This window comes from Ahaetulla prasina, chromosome 7 (assembly GCF_028640845.1).
Source record: "Ahaetulla prasina isolate Xishuangbanna chromosome 7, ASM2864084v1, whole genome shotgun sequence".
Lineage (NCBI taxonomy): Eukaryota > Metazoa > Chordata > Lepidosauria > Squamata > Colubridae > Ahaetulla > Ahaetulla prasina.
Genome location: NC_080545.1, coordinates 37558878 through 37576948, shown reverse-complemented (window position 1 = coordinate 37576948; position 18071 = coordinate 37558878). Strand labels below are relative to the sequence as shown.

Below are 18071 nucleotides of genomic sequence, written 5' to 3'. Positions count from 1 at the left end.
CATTATTCCCCGCCCATGGGGAGGAGCCGAGCCTACTTGGCTTAAAAGGGCCATATTAAATTATACTTCCAGAATTTGCTGCGGGCCAATAAAAACTGACCCGCGGGCCGCAGTTGGCCCGCGGGCCGTAGTTTGGACACCCCTGCTTTACTGCCATAGTTGTTTCCAGGTTTTATTCACATTAAATAATAAGCTTTTTTCTCTTGAAAGCATTCATAATGAATGTGTAATTGATTTTAACTGGATGATACTGGTAAGGTACTGGTACTGGTAAGGCTCATATATTCAGCAATGAATTCCATAAAATATGTATCAGCATTTTAGCCAATAATTTTCTATGGTAGCTTAACTATTTTAATCTATGGAAGGAATGAAGTTAAGAAAAGCTGAAGAATGGTAAAAAAAAAAACAACCCACAGGTAGTCCTTGTCTTATAATCATTCTTTTGGTGACCATTCAAATTATGGCATAGCACTGAAAAGTTACTTATGACCAGTTCTCATACTTACAACCCTACAGTCACATGATCATGATTTGGGTGATTGGTAACATTCACCCCTTTATGATGATTATTGCAGCATCCTGCAATCCTGATCATTGTTGGTGATCTTCCTAGCCAGTTTCCAATAACCAAAGTGTCCCTACAGTCACATGATCATGATTTGGGTGGTTAGTAACATTCACCCCTTTATGATGATTATTGCAGGATCCCACAATTGTGATCATTATTTGTGACCTTCCTAGCCAATTTCCAACAAGCAAAGTTCAAGTCATGATCATGTGATTTCTCACTTAACAACTGTGGTGATAATTGCGGTAACAAAATTAGCAAAATTGAGTGCAGTCATATGATGCTTCACTTAATGACAAATTTTCTGGCCCTACTTAGTTGTAAATTAAAGACTATCTGTATATAATGAATAATGAACTAAAATATCCATAGCAAACAGCCAATGTATTTTATATTAAGGGAGATATTATGTAGGTTCTCTATTTTATTTACCGGAGATATTTAGCTAAGTAATTAAACTAAAAAATGAAAAAGCTTCAGGAAATTACTGTATTACAACTGAAATGCCAAAAGCTGGTGGTCACAGTTTACACAAGATACTAGCAAAACTATACTCATATAATGCCTCAGAAAAGAAAAAATACATGATGCATGGAAAAATGCTGAAGTGATTCTTATATACAAGAAAGGGGCCAAGATGATTTAAAGAACTATTATCCAATAAGCTTCTTTCAGTTTTCACCAAGGAAAACAGTTTTCACCAAGATAATAGCAAAAAGAATATTGAGAATATTAAATGATGCACAGCCAAAGGAGCAAGAAAGGTTCAGAACCTTGGCTACAACACAATGGATCACATCCAGGTTGTTCAGCAAATCACTGAAAAGCACAATAAAAAACACCATGCCTCTGTGCATGGTTTCATTAACTATGAAAAGGCATTTGACTCCTATTTTAGGAGTAGATAATATAATATAAGAACATCTTTATGTTTGAAACTGAAACCAAATAAACTGAAGTGATCAACAAAGATGAGTACATAGTTCTGCAGAATCGTTATGCTTTGGATATCATTTTAGCTGCGAAAGGAGGAGTGTGTGCTTTGATTCATTCTCATTGTTGTGTTTACATCACTGACTATAAGGCCAACATTTCCGCTACTGTTAACCACATGGAAACTGTGGTTACTGAGAACCCTATTGATACTACCGCTATGCAGTCCCCTTGGGATTGGCTGTGGTCTTGGCTTCCTGATTTTGGATGGGTAAAACGTATCATACCCATTGCTTTTTTTATGGTTATTGCCTTAGTTAGCTGTTGCTGTTGTATACAATGTGTCCCTGGTCTTATCTCTCTGTTCCGGCCCAGGTTTAGACCGAAAAGTCGCCTTCCTTCATCTACTGTATTGTATGCTTGGGATATGGAAAGTGACAATCCCTATGTTGAAGTTTCACGTTAGTGGTCTAATTGAATCTTCAAAAGGGAGGAAAATGAGGCGGGACGATTGGAATAATCCATAAATCCATTATTCCTCCTTCCTAATATGATACCTGTACTTTTAACATATCTGCTTTTTCAACTACCTTATATTTTATATCTTATGATTGTCTGCTTTGTAACCTCGATATAAATGAGAAACTGAATGTGCCAGCTGAACAGGAACATTGCTGAAACCTACAAGAGATGGAACATAACAGGAAGCCATATGGGTGGTGTATGATACTTGCTCAACCCTTACCATATTTGGATATTAGGTGCTTTTTTGCTGTATGAAATGTATTATTAAGACATGAAACTGTACTTTCTGTAATTTTCCATAGTTACTTCTGCTTTTTGAATTAAGGTCTTTAAAACCACCTGCCTGGGTGTATCCCAGACAGTCCAGACTTTGGTGTTTGAATACACTGGGCTCTGATGCATCAATAAAGTCTGTTTCTCTCACCTTCCTGGTCTCGAGTCTTTCTCTTGGCAAAGTGTGGCAGTAACTGGACAACTGGACTTTGCTGCTACAATAATATTCTAAAATTCAACATCTTTTTTGAAAAGTCAAAGAACAGATACATCTTACTGAGCTTTAGTTTCCCTAATCATACAGTAATTTAAAATAAAAAAGCTTTATGGCTTGCATAAGCAGAGATGGCTAACAATAATTTTTTTAGATATCTATAGTGTGTAAGACATTTTACCAAGAAATCATCTTTATCACCAGAGTAGCCAATGGCAGAGAAAATGATTAGTTTGATTTTTCCATTTTTATATCATAAGTTATAATATTTGATAGAAGTATGCCTGTTCAATCTTGTTAATTCTAAAACACCAGTGGGGACTCTGCTAGCCATATATATTTGCAGCCTAAAAAAATGGTTCCCTGTTCCACCTGCCAAGTTCTGTGAAAATCTTTTCCATTTGAATTAAATATGCTTCACTATGTACTAAGATTTCAATTGCTCTAATGTTATAAATGCATGCTCTGGCACTTTGTACATTTGTTTGTGTTAAGAAGAGCATAAAACTCTCTTGGTATTGAACTTTGTTATATATTACTGTTATTATATTATATTACTGTAAATATATAGCAAAGTGATGCAATATACTGCCTTTTTAAATTGAGGTTTTAGTAAGAAAAGCAAAAAGGAATTGTTTTATTTCTTGTATATACTATTGCTTCATTTCTTAAATCAGATAAAACAGCAGGTCTTTCCAGATGCATAATATTTTTAAACAAATTTACAACAGAATAAAATGATTACTTGACTAAAATCTTTGCACATACACACACACTCACACACACACATACATACACACGAGATAGGGACAACAATCAAAATTGCAATATTTCCTCATCTCTTCCTTTTCAGTTACAGTCAAAATCAGAGAATATACAACATTTTGCATAAGAAAACAACAGAAAACGTACAAATAAGTTTTGTGGTCATACATTATTACTGTTAAGGTTTATTAAAATAGAAAGTTCTTATAAGCAAATCTGAAAAAATAGTAAATGTATTGCGGTCGATTTATTTATTTTCACATTTTTGCAAATTCTGCATCAGCAGACTTACCAAGGTTGATGAACTAGAAGAAAACCAGCACAAATTAATAAGCAGAATATTAGACTATTAGTTGCAGTTAATGTCTTCAAAAGAATTCATATTCATATATTTAAAAGAATTACTGTGCTTTTCCTCTGTTTCTCATATTTTAACATAAAAATAAAAGATGGGATGAATTTTTTTTCATTCTAATTCTGCTGAGAAAGCTCTATGCTTCTAAAACCAATTATTGCTAGTCTGCATTAGGAAGTTGTACAAAACAGGCTGTTTTTAAATGGTCAACTGCATCCTCTCTGGACCTCCCAAGTTTCACTATGTGATCAGCAACCAATAAAATGGGGGTTAAATGTTTCCCTGTATTTAAAAGCAAGAAAATCTGCTTAGCTGTCTCCAAAAGCTAGATCTGTTTAATTTTAAACAGTAGTAAGCATTTGTTACAAAAAGTTTATCTATAACTATGAAATATGTAAATATGAAGTTAGTTAACTCTAAAAGTTCCCCTCTGATTTTTTTTTACTCCTGTTTTAAGAAAACCTTAAAAAACTTTTATTTTGACCTAGTTAATTATTGTAGTATTTGACAATTAGCCACAAACTTCATTCTGATAAAAAGAAATGATGGGAAATCTAGAAATAATCTGTTTAGAGACAAAGGAGTCTTTTAGCACAGGAAAAGGAAAATGCTCTGAAGTCAGAAAGATTAAGAAAAAATTACCACATTTAAATACAAAGTTGATGCACCAGTTTTATAACTTTTGCTTGCTTTCTTTTTTTTTTTTTTGCTTTTGTAGCCATTGCCTTGACACATTTGGTCAAGAACAATGATCCTTTCAAACTTTCCTCCATGGAAAAATATGACATCTATAAAAACAACGTATTTTTGCTGTCACAGCACACAATGTGAATTCTAGAAAAATCAACTCAAAAAATGTTTCCATTACCATTTGGCACGCTCAAATTGTTCCTTTCAATCTCACTTCATATTCTGAATCTTCACAAAAGCTCATTCACTATGTTACCCTATAACATAATCTATTTCAAAGTGTATTTATTGTTTGGGAAGCTAACAATAAGCACAGGCAGATGATCTTACACAAGAAATATCCTTAATCTGCATTGTTAACTATGGCCATTGTAGATATTAGAAAAGTTGGGTTTCAGTTAATAAATAATGGTAACATCAAACATATTTCAAATATTTATATGTTCAGTTTGGGGTTTGTTTGGTTTTTTTGCTTTTTTCCTAAAGATAATAGGATTTTTCTTATAAAAACAGCAACTTTTGATAGCACCTGCCAATATGATGCTGAATTAGATACGTATTTTTAATTAAGTATAAGGCACCTCAATATTAAGCACCTCAGTATCATTAGGTTCACTGGACAGAATTGTGTACCCAATTCTTCTGAAATTAATAAGTATTTATTTTTTATAAATAACATTACTTGCCCCAGTTGACATATCCAGATTGTCTAGTAATTAATTTTATCTTTTTTACATTTGATAATATCTCAGTATATAAATAAACTCAACTGCATGATTAAAAATCAGCTTTTTATAGAAAATATCTAAATGTTTGCTTGGAACAATGATACTTCTCCCATTCTTTAAACATGAATAGGAGGAGGCCAGAACTGATTTTGTAGCTTGATTGACCAAGTCTAATCAGAATTATTTCTGCACACTGCTTCACTACAACACTGCCCCCATTAAAGACCAAATGTTTTTGAAACCCTCCCCTTTTCACCTCTACTTGTGACTCACTATTTTTCAAACAGAAACTACTCAATACGACACTCAAAATTTTCAAAAGAAGATGCTGTATCTCAAAATCTATACTAAACTGATCTGATTTCTATATTTATTAGTATCTATAACTAAATCTGCCACTACACATTAGAATTAAGTTGTCAGTCTTTTTTATACTTTGAACTATTTTTACTCCAAGATAACTTAAGTTATTTGAATTAATTGGATTTGCACTTGAAGATTTGTTATGTATTTTTAAAAGAAATCCATTTTACGATTATATTTAGTTCAAACTAAATCTCCGAATTCCAAATGAGGTACTGTATGTTTCTAAAAAAGAGTGCATTGGGTTGGAACCCAACATATAACAACTTTTTCAATTTGTTAAAAAGTAATTCAGTGCATTGATCAAATAAAAATCAAATAGCATCGATTTTTTTTCTGTTTCACTGACTTTTACAATCTTCTAACACGGAGTGCTCTGTTAGAGCACCCAGCAGGAGGGTGACGTCACTGTTCACTGAGCTTAGCATACCCTCTGGGCGAAAGAGGGTTATCAGAGTTGTGGAAAAGTGGCAGGTCTGACAGGGGGTTTGCTCTTAAGAGCGAATTTTCCTGGATTTATGACCCCACCGAATTCCACTCCCTCCAACTTCAACACGCTCCTGTTTTTATCAGGAAAAAGGAGTGGGAAAGTCGCTTCTGCTCAAAAGGACTTATTAAATTGATTGATTTTCTAAGCAGACGGGAATTTCACAAGCGCTCGATCTTTGATGTAGAATCAGCACGGCAAGTACCGACTCCCTTTTTGAAACTTGAAACCTTTCTTTGTCTTTGATTAATTGACTTTTAAAATGGCATCTGAAAGTGAAAGTAAAAATTTGTGGATTGTTACAAACGGAGTTTTTTTATACTGAAAGGAGGGAAGGAAAGTTATTAAGTTTGAATTCCTGATTCTTTTGAAGACAGAATGGCAGCTAAACCTTTAAAGCCTTCTGGAAGAAGGGGATCTGAACCAAGTCTTGAGGAAATATTGAAAGAACAATTAAAACTTTCTGAAGATAGGCAAAAAGAGATGATGGAGAATTTTAATGCAAAAATAAGAGAAGATATTCTCATGGCAGTTCAAGGACTGAGTAAAAAAATTGAGGGATTGGAAGTGGAAATGCAACAGATCTCTCAGTCAAATAAGCATTTAGAAGACAAAATGAAAGGTGTTCAGAAAAAAGTGGATCAAAATGAAGATCAGGTTGTGATATTACAATATAAACTTATGGAAGGAGCTCTTCGAAATCGTGGTATGCAAGAAGAGCGAGGAGAAGACTTAAGAAAAATTATATCAGAAGCATTGGCTGAATTTATTGAAGTGGAACCCCAAGAGGTAGCTTACCAAATTGATAAAATATATAGAGTTAATTCCTGGATTGCAAGACAGAGAAAGCTTCCTCGGGACATTGTGGTTTATTTTGTGAAAAGGACTATGAGAAATCAGATTCTGCAAGTTTCATATCAGACAACTTTAAAAATTGGAGAACAGGAGCTGAAGGTGTTGAAAAAGATTCCTTCAAAGATGTTAAGAGATAGGAAGGAATTTGCTTTTTTTACACAAGAACTTAAAAAACATCAGATTCAATTCAGATGGGAGGTGCCAGTTGGACTGACAGTATTCTATCAAGGAAGGAGATATAGAATTGACACTGTTTTAAAGGCAAAGGATTTTCTTTCTACAGTTTTGAAAGTCGAAATGGAAGTGATAGAAAAACTTCAAGAGATTCAAGAAGGCATGGTGATCCAAGAGCCTTCATTGCTGCCAGTATTAGAGGAACCACAAGAGCAAAGGGTGACAAGAGGAGCCCTTAAGCGTAAAGAAGAGCAACAGTCTCAAAGTAAAAGCCAGGATCCCAGTATGGAAGCTGTGGGAGGAGCTAGATGGAAGATACCGGAGGAGGAGCTTCCGTTGTCTGCTTCAAAGCTTCAGGAAGCCAGTAATGGCAAATAGAATCTTGTCATGGAATGTTAATGGCTTGAATTCAGCTCAGAAAAGAAGGAAAATATTTCACTACTTGAAACAATTTAAAAATGATGTGATTTGTTTGCAAGAGACACATATAAAATTATCAGACCAAAAATATTTAATTAATTCAAAATTGGGTAACCATTTTGTTGCATCAGCTTTGGAAAAGAAGCATGGAATTGTTGTATATATCAGGAAGGATATACCAGCTAAGTTAATTGAGGCAGATATTCAAGGAAGATTTATTGCTATTGAACTGGTGATAGATGCAAAAAAGACTTTGCTGATAGGTATTTATGCACCTAATCAGCAACAAGAAAAGTTTTACAAAATGTTACATGAGAGGTTGACCCTATGGGATTATAGTTCGTTTATTTTATTAGGAGACTGGAATGGAGTAATTGATACAAGAAGGGATAAGAGAACCTCCTCCAAGAAGATATCTATACATGCAAAACTACCAAAATCCTTTTTTGAAATGATGGAAGACTTTGAGTTTAGAGATATATGGAGGTTACGGAATCCAGATGAGAGAGATTTTACTTTTTTTTCCGATAGGCATCAATCTTTTTCACGTATTGATTTTATTTTAATTTCTAATGTCTTGCTTTCTAGGGTGAAGAAAACGAAGATATTTCCGAGGTGTTTAACTGACCATAGCCCAGTATGGATGGAATTATTACAAGGGAAAAAAGGTGGTAGAACATGGAGGTTGAATGAAAATCTGTTTAGATATGAGGATAATGTAACTTATTGTAAGAAACAGTTGAAAGAATTTTTTGATTTTAATATGTACAAAGGGACACCTATAGGAAGGAACTGTGTGGGAGGCGAGCAAAGCGTTTATTAGAGGGATATTGATTTACTTGGACAATAGGCAAAGGAATAATAAACAAAGGCAGCGTAGGTACTTGGAAGAAGAAATTCAAAGGAAGCAACAGTTATTAATTCAAAACCCACAAGATCACAAACTTAAAGAGGCTATAAAAATATTACAAAGTCAATTTAATATGTTAATGGCAGACCAGGTGGGAACGAATATACAATATGCTAAACATAATACCTTTTGTAATGCAAATAAACCTGGGAGATGGCTGGCATATAACTTAAGGAAGAAACAGAAAGCACGTGTCATACAAAAAATAGAATATAAAGGTAAAGAGATATATCAACAGGATAAAATTAAAAAGGCATTCTCAGAATTTTATACTGCACTATATGCAAAAGACAAAATATTGAATAGGGACATTTATGATTATTTGAAAGATTATAAGGTTAATATTCTAACATTAGAACAGAGGGAGGAGCTGAATCGGCCGATAGCTACTGGAGAAATAGTGGAGGCAATTAAACAATTAAAATGGGAAAACCCTGGTACAGATGGTCTTACAGCAACTTATTATAAAAAACACAGGATGAAATATTAGGCCCACTTAAAGAATTATTTAATCAGATACAATTAGAGTGGAATACCCCGTCATGGAAAACATCTTTTATTTCACTGATACCAAAAGAGGAGCAAGACTGCTCTAAACCTGGTAACTGCAGGCCGATTTCACTTTTAAATAATGATTATAAGATTTTTGTAAAAATAATAGCAAATAGATTAATGTTAGTTTTACAACAAAGAATTCATACTGATCAATCTGGTTTTATAAAAGGGAGGCAGATGAGGAATAATGTTAGACAGATTATTAATATATTGGAATATTTGGAAAAGAAGAATACTTCAGCAGCGCTTATTTTTTTGGATGCAGAGAAAGCCTTTGATCGATTGCATTGGGATTTTTTATTTAAATTAATAGAGAAAATGCAATTTGGAGATTGTTTTGTTAGAATAATTAAAGCGATTTATGGAGAGCAAACAGCACAGATTATAATAAATGGTAGCTTGACAGAAGTTATTAAGATTGCGAAAGGAACGAGACAGGGATGTCCCTTATCACCATTATTGTTTGTTTTGACTCTGGAACCATTATTAGATAAAATACGAGAATTAACGAAGATAGAGGGAATTAAGATTAGACAATATGAGTATAAAGTTAGAGCTTTTGCAGATGATGTTGTGGTTACGTTAACGAATCCTATAAATTCAAGTAGATCTTTGTTGGAAGTAATTGATAAATATGGAAAGGTATCAGGATTTAAAATAAATCAGAATAAAACAAAAGTGATAATTAAAAATATGTCTATACAACAGAAACAAAAACTAGAGGAAATGACAGGATTTGAGGTAGTAAAAAAGGTTAAATATTTAGGGGTCTATATTAGCTCATCGAACAAGAAACTTTATAAGAATAATTATGACTTGCTATGGCAAAAAGTTCAGAATGATATGAGTGTTTGGAAGAAATTGCAGTTATCCCTATTGGGAAGGATTGCGGCTATTAAAATGAATTTTTTTGTTTTTTTTGTTTCTGTTCCAGATGATACCAATAATTAAAAAGGATAAAAATTTGGAAGATTGGCAGATTGGGATTAACAAATTTATATGGCAGGGTAAAAAGGCGAGGGTTAAAATGAAAATAATACAGGACTCACGGGAAAGAGGTGGTTTAAGAATGCCTAACTTTAAATTATATTATGAAGCAGTAGCCCTTTCAGTAATAAGTGACTGGTTTAACTTAACAGAGGAAAGAATTTTGAATATAGAAGGTTATGACTTGTTATATGGATGGCATGCGTACTTATTTTATGAAAAAAAAGTGGATAGGGCTTTTAAGAATCATGTGTTGAGAAGTGCTCTTTATGGTCTGGAAAAATATTCCTATAAATTAGATTACAAGATTCCTATATGGGCGAGCCCTAGACATGCAATAGAGAATATAAATATAGAACAGAAACAGGAAATGATTACTTATAAAGAACTTTTGTATGCTGAAGGAGGCAGATTGCAATTAAAATCATTACAGGTATTAAATGAAGAAGGGAGGAATTATACTTGGTTTCAATATGGGCAAATAAGTGCTAGATGGAAAGAAGATCAAAAAATTGGTATAATGCAAAGGGAGGAAAATTTAATGAAGCAAATTAGAAATCAGACCCAGGAGCATATAAAGAGATTGTATAATGTGTTGCTTGAAATAGATTCGGAAAAGGATTTGGTAAAGGATTGTATGATAAAATGGGCACAGAATATTCAGGAACCAATAATGTTGGAAACATGGGAGAAAATCTGGGTTAGAAATGTTAAGTTTACACAAGCACAGAATTTAAGGGAAAATTTTTATAAGATGTTTTATAGATGGCACTTAGATCCCAAAAAATTATCATGTATGTATCCTAATATCCAAGCGAAATGTTGGAGGTGTGATTGTGATGACGCTATATATTTTCATATTTGGTGGACTTGCAAGAAAATTAAGGTCTTTTAGATAAGAATTTGGTGGATTATTCAAAATGTACTGAAGAAGAAGATAAAGTTCCTGCCACAATTTTTCCTTTTGGGAATTATAACGGATTGTACAGGGATTGAGACTAAATTGATTCTGAATTTAATAACAGCAGCAAGACTGTTGATTGGACAATATTGGAAGAAAGAAGAGGTACCTATAATAGAAGAATGGATACTGAAAGTTATTAATTTGGCTGAGATGGCTAAAATCTCAGCGTTTTTAAAAGACAATACGCAGGAAAGATATTTAATTGAATGGAAAAAATGGATTGATTATTTACAAAACAGATATCAGATTAAGAAATATCAGATTGCCTTTGAATAATTAGAAAGTTATTTTAGGTAATGGGGAGGGGGTTGGGAGATGAAAAGCTTTGGATGTGGTTATTTGGATTGGAAGGGAAAATTTTATTCTATGTTTGGTTTATGTATAACAATACCTTGTGATTGACCGGGAAGCCGGGGAGGGAGGGGAGGTTTTTGGGGGAGGAGGGGGAAAAAGGGGAAAATGTTTTTGTTTTTTAAAACTCTTTCAATAAAAAAAATATCAAATAGCATCAATTAACAAGAGTTTTAAAAACTTGGCTATTGGCTACACAACCAAATATCATATTAAACTTCTATTTTTTTATATCAGATTATTTCCCAGCAGCATTATTCAATCAAAGCATGAATACAACTTTAGATTCAGTAGAACCAGTTACAAAAACCACAGACCCATATTAGGAAAAAAAAATGCTAAGTCCTCAGTTTCTATCTAGAATAGCTTTTGTTAACATGGTCTAAAATAGCAGCAGATTTGCATCCTCATCCTGTTAGAATTGGACAAAGATATGTCTTCTATAAGCTTCACTGAATTTTGCACAACAGCATAACTAACGGAATAGCACAGAGATGGCTAACCTTTTTTTCCTTGGGTGCCAAAAGTGTGTGTGCATGCGCAATATGCACCCACACCCATAATGCAATGCCACTTCCACATGCCCTGCCCCCTGCATATGCACGCAACCCCCACATGCGCACACAACCCCTATATGCATACAAAAACCCCTCCCCCGTGCATGCGCATGTGACCCCCCACCCCTTTTGGCCTCACATCCCAAAACAGCATGGGGAGGGGAGCCTTTGCCTCCCAAAATGGCTGGGAGGGAGGGAAGCCTCCAAAATGGCTGGGAAGGGGAGAAGCCTCCAAAATGGCTGGGTGGGGGGAAAAGCCTTTTCCTCCCAAAATGGCTGGGGGGGGGAAGCCTCCAAAACGCCTGGGAGGGGGGGTGAAATCCTTTGCCTCCCAAAATGGCTGGGGGGAAAAGCCTCCAAAACAGCTGGGGGGGGGAAAAGCCTCACCTCCCAAAACAGCACTGGGAGGGGAATCTCTGGAGATCTGGGAAGGCACAGGCAACAGAAAGTGAGGAGAAAGGTAGGTCCCCCCACGTCTCCCGCTTACAGGGCAGACCTGAAAATCAGCTGGCTGGCGGGAAGCGTGAGTGCATGCGCAGTGGAGCTGAGCTGGGGTGACAGCTCACGTGCCCGCAGAGAGGGCTTCACGTGCCACCTGTGGCACGCGTGCCATAGGTTCGCCAACATGGGTATAGCATAACTAATGGTACAATTCTAAATGTGTATATTCAAAAGTAAATTTCATATAATTAAAATAGAGGTACTTAAGATAAATACATTTTAAATTATTAGATGCCTAATGAAAATAATTGGATTTTTTAAAAAACGTAATATGTTTTTCATTACAGAAGATTTGCTAAGACTATCTACATATTTATTGGGTTTCTATCCCAGCTGTCATGATTGCTTAATTTAATGCACAGTTAAATAATATATTTAAAACTCTAATATTTTGTCTCAATGAATAGAGTCACACAACTAAGCACTTCTTGAGACTTCCGGGTGGCTCCACCTCTTCGCTGAGCCCTAATTAAAGGGGCTCCGCACTGAACATCGTAAGCCAGGAAAAGCCGGCTTTAATCCTTTTCCCTGGATGAAAGGGGGAAGATAAGAGAAATAGGAAATGTTGGTAGACCTCCCCAGAGGCTTTGTTTTAATTAAGCAGAGCCTCGAAGGGTCGACGGGTCCCATAAATATTCCTGCCATTCTCTGACTTCAGTGCGTGTCTGCAAAAGCAGGAAAAGAAGAAAGTGTCCATCTCTGCTACTTGTCTTATATTTATGGATCTCTTTAAGCAGACGGAATGAATGCAAGCGGACAATTATTGGATTGCAAGTATTTTTGATTTCCTGACTTCTACCTTCTAAAAAAAGAGGAATTTTTTTCCCTTTGTTTTAATTGACTCTTAAAGATGGCGCCTGAACGGGAGTGAAAGTGACGAATGGAATTTTAAACAGTCTGTGCAACTAAGAAGATAAGAAATGTTATGTGTGGATTTTAATGAAGTGAACTGAGCTCTCCTATACTTAAAGGGGAAAAGAGAAGTTTCTAGACTTATATTTTGTGAATTTTAAAACTGAAATGGCTACTAAACCACCTAAGACTGGGAGCAGAAGGGGTTCTGAACTAGCTTTAGAAGATCTGATTAAAGAGCAAGGGAAAGTGTCTGAAGAAAGGTTTAAGGAGATTATGGATAATAATGAGAAAATAAGAGAAGAAATAAAAGAGAATAATAAAAAAATAAGAGAAGATATCTTGATGGCTTTTCAAGGTTTGGCAAAAAGATTGGAGGAAGTGGAGGAGGAGGTGCAAGAAATTGTTCAGTCAAATCAACAAATAGAAAATAGAATGGGGGGAATGCAAATCAAATTGGATAAAAATGAAGATCAAGTGGTGGTGATGCAGTATAGAATGATGGAAGGAGCTCTGAGAATTAGAGGTTTGAATGAGGAAAAGGGAAGATTTAAAAAATTTTATCAGAAGCTCTGGCTGAATTTATTGAACTTGATCCACAAGAGGTTGCTTATCAAATTGACAAAATTTTATAGAGTTAATTCTTGGATTGCTAGGCAAAGAAACTTCCTAGAGACATTGTGGTTTATTTTTGAAAAGAACAGTGAGGAATCAAATTTTGCAAGTTGCTTTTCAGAAAAACTTGAAAATAGGGGAACAGGAGTTGAAGGTTTTGAAAGAGATTCCTCCCAAGATGTTAAGGGATAGAAAGGACTTTACATTTTTCACTCAAGAACTTAAGAAATACCAGATTCAATTTAGATGGGAGGTTCCAGTTGGCTTGACAGTGTATCATCAAGGAAGGAGACATCGTATTGACACAGTGCTTAAGGCCAAAGATTTTCTTTCTACAGTGTTGAAATTTGAAATAGAAATAATAGAAAAAAGAATTCAAGAGACCCAAATGGGTGTGGAAGCTGAGGTGATTCCAGTGATGTTACCATCAGAGGAACAACCACAAGAACAAAGACTGACGAGGGGAGTCCTTAAGCGTAAAGAAAAGAGCAACAAACTCAAAGTAAAGTTCAGGACTCTGCTACAGAAGCGGTGGAGGAGCACGGCCGAAGATACGGGAGGCGATCTTCAGTTGATTGCCCAAAGGCTTCAGCAGCCCAGTAATGGCAAATAAAATCTTGACTTGGAATGTCAATGGTTTGAACTCAGCTCAGAAGAGAAGAAAAATATTTCATTACTTGAAACAATTTAAAAATGATGTTATTTGCTTACAAGAAAGCATATTAAATTATCAGATCAAAAGTACCTAATAAACTCAAAGTTAGGTAAACATTTTGTTGCTTCAGCTTTGGAGAAAAAACATGGCATAGTGGTTTATTTGAGAAAAGATATACCAGCCAAGTTAATAGAGGCAGATATTCATGGAAGATATATTGCTTTTGAACTTACAATAGAAACAAAAAGGACTCTCTTGCTTGGTATATATGCACCCAACCAGCAACAAGAAAAATTTTATAGAATGTTATATGATAAGTTGATTCTATGGGATTATAAATCGTGTATTATATTGGGAGATTGGAATGGAGTAATAGATACACGAAAGGACAAGAGAATTTCTTCCAAGAAGATACCTGCACATGTAAAGCTGCCTAAATCCTTTTTTGATATGATAGAAGATTTTGAGTTAAGAGATGTATGGAGATTGCGGAATTTGGAGGAAAGAGACTATACTTTTTTCTCTGATAGGCATCAATCCTTCTCACGTATTGATTTTATTTTAATTTCTAATGATTTGCTTTTTAGGGTGAAGAAAACTAAGATATTTCCAAGATGTTTGTCTGATCATAGTCCTGTTTGGATGGAATTGCAATATGGAAAAGAGGGTAGAAGAACTTGGAGATTAAATGAAAATTTGTTTAGATATCAGGATAATGTAAATCAATGTAAAAAGCAGATGAAAGAATTTTTTGATTATAATTTGAATAATGAAACATCGATAGAAATGGTTTGGGACTGCAGTAAAGCTTTTATGAGAGGTGTATTAATATATCTTAATAATAAACAGAGAAATAAGCAACAAAGACAGCGTAGGTATTTAGAAGAGGAAATTTATAAGAAACAACAATTATTAATACATAATCCACATGATCAAAAACTTAAAGATGCAATAAAGTTACTACAGAATCAATTTAATATGATAATGGCTGATCAGGTGGCAACAAATATACAATATGCCAAACATAATACTTTTTGTAACGCAAATAGACCTGGTAGGTGGTTAGCATACACTTTAAGGAAAAGACAAAAACAACGTACTATAGAAAAAATAGAATACAAAGGTAAAGAGAGATACCAACAGGATAAAATTAAAAAAGCTTTTTTAGAATATTATACAAATTTATATCTTAAAGATAATATATTGAATAGGGATATTGATAAATATTTGAAGGAATATAAGGTTAAAAATTTAACTTTAGAACAAACGGATGAATTGAATCCCTATAACCTCGGAAGAAATTATTTTGGTAATTAAACAATTAAAATGGGGAAAACTCCTGCGGATGGGCTTACAGTTAGTTATTATAGGAATTTACAGGATGAGATGTTAGGTCCACTTAAGGAATTATTTAATCAGATACAACTAGGAGGAATTCTCATGGAGAACCTCTTTTATTTCATTGATACCAAAGAGGAACAGGATTGTTCTAAACCTGGGAATTATAGGCCAATCTCACTTTTAAATAATGATTATAAGATTTTGTTAAAATAATAGCTAATAGATTAATGTTGATTCTGCAGCGAAGAATTCATAATGATCAATCTGGATTTATAAAAGGGAGACAGATGAGGAATAATGTTAGGCAGATTGTTAATTTACTGGAGTACTTAGAAAAGAAAAATTTTATTCCAGCAGCATTTTTTTTTCTCGATGCAGAGAAAGCCTTTGATCGATTGCATTGGGATTTTTTATTTAAATTAATAGAAAAGATGCAATTTGGAGATGGTTTTTTAAGAATAATTAGGGCAATTTATGGAGAGCAAACAGCACAGATTATAATCAATGGTAGCTTAACAGAACCTTTTAAGATTGCTAAAGGAACAAGACAGGGATGTCCTTTATCACCATTATTGTTTATTTTAACTCTAGAACCATTATTGGATAAAATACGAAATAAAGGAGATAGAGGGAATTAGAGTTAGACAGTATGAATATAAGTTAAGAGCTTTTGCAGATGATTTGGTGATTACTTTAACAAACCCTATAAATTCTACTAAATCTTTGTTGGAAATAATTGATCAATATGGGAATGTCTCAGGGTTTAAGGTAAATCAGAAAAAGACAAAAGTGATAATAAAAAATATGGCCAGACAACAGAAAGAAAAACTAGAGGAACTAACAGGATTTGAAATTGTAAAGAAGGTTAAGTACTTAGGGGTCTATATTACGTCATCAAATGTGAAATTGTATAAGAATAACTATGAGGTTTTATGGCAAAAAGTTCAGAAGGAGTTGATTGTTTGGAAAAAATTGCAATTATCTTTGCTGGGGAGAATTGCTGCTATTAAAATGAATGTTTTACCTAGATTTTTATTCCTCTTTCAGATGATACCAATAATTAAGAAAGATAAGAATCTTGAGGAATGGCAAAAGGGAATTAACAAATTTATATGGGAAGGTAAAAAGCTAGGTTAAAATGAAAATAATTCAAGATTCTCGGGAAAGGGGAGGTTTAAAAATGCCTAATTTTAAATTATATTATGAAGCAGCTGCTCTCTCTGCAATAAGTGATTGGTTTAATTTAACAGAGGACAGAATTTTGAATATAGAAGGTTATGATTTGTTATATGGATGGCATGCATATTTAATTTATGATAAAAAAGTGGATAAGGCCTTTAAAAATCATGTGCTAAGAAATGCCCTTCTGCGTGTTTGGAAAAAATACTCTTATAAACTAAATTATAAGGTTCCTATATGGGCATGTCCTAGACATACAGTAGAAAATATAAACATAGAACAGAATCAGGAAATGATTACATATAAAGATCTTTTGTTTACTGAAAGAGGTAATTTGCAGTTAAAATCTCTGCAAGTGTTAAGAGAGGAAGGGAAAAATTATACTTGGTTTCAATATGAGCAATTACGTGCTAGATGGAAGGGAGATCAGAAAATTGGTATAGAGCAGAACGAGGGAAATTTGGTAAAGCAAATTAGAAATCAGTCTCAGGAGCACATAAAAAGATTGTATAATGTGTTACTTGAAATAGATTCTGAAAGGGACTTGGTAAAGGACTGTATGATAAAGTGGGCACAAAATTTTCAGGAGCCAATATTATTGGAAACGTGGGAAAAAATTTGGGTTAGAAATGTTAAATTCACGCAGGCACAGAATTTGAGGGAAAATTTTTATAAAATGTTTTACAGATGGCATCTAGATCCTAAAAAATTATCGTGTATGTATCCAGAAATGCAAGCAAAATGTTGGAGATGTAATTGTGATGATGCTACATATTTTCACATTTGGTGGACTTGTAAGGACATAAAGGCCTTTTGGATAAAAATTTGGTGGATTTTACAAAATGTTCTGAAAAAGAAGATAAAGTTCCTGCCGCAATTTTTCTTGTTGGGAATTATTACGGATTGTACAGTAATTGAGACTAAATTGATTTTAAATCTAATAACTGCAGCAAGATTACTAATAGGACAATATTGGAAGAAAAAAGAAGTACCAACAATACAAGAATGGATATTGAAAGTTGCCAATTTGGCTGAGATGGCGAAGATATCAGCCTTTTTGAAAGACAATACGCAAGAAAGATACTTAAAGGAATGGAAAAAGTGGATTGACTATATTCAACGTAGATATCAGACTAAGAGTTATCAGACTGTTTTTGAATGATTATGATGTATTATGTTTGATTGCTTTGGGGGGAAGTTAGGAATTGATGATTGTAGGGGTATAATTAAGTTGGGACGAAAATTTTTTAG

At 34.1% G+C, this 18071-nt stretch overlaps 2 protein-coding genes across 18 annotated transcripts in view; one reads left to right on the top strand and one right to left on the bottom strand.

Annotated features, from left to right (window-relative positions):
• The window catches only part of NRCAM (neuronal cell adhesion molecule), a 328107-nt gene that overhangs the window by 236234 nt on the left and 73802 nt on the right, over nt 1-18071 (bottom strand). The gene's annotated exons all lie outside the window — the stretch shown is intronic.
• Nucleotides 6211-8673, top strand: LOC131202667 (uncharacterized). Its single transcript, XM_058191834.1, has 2 exons — nt 6211-6526; nt 6620-8673. Exons 1-2 carry the CDS (start codon nt 6283-6285, stop codon nt 7309-7311), a joined length of 936 nt encoding a protein of 311 aa, XP_058047817.1. The 5' UTR covers nt 6211-6282; the 3' UTR covers nt 7312-8673.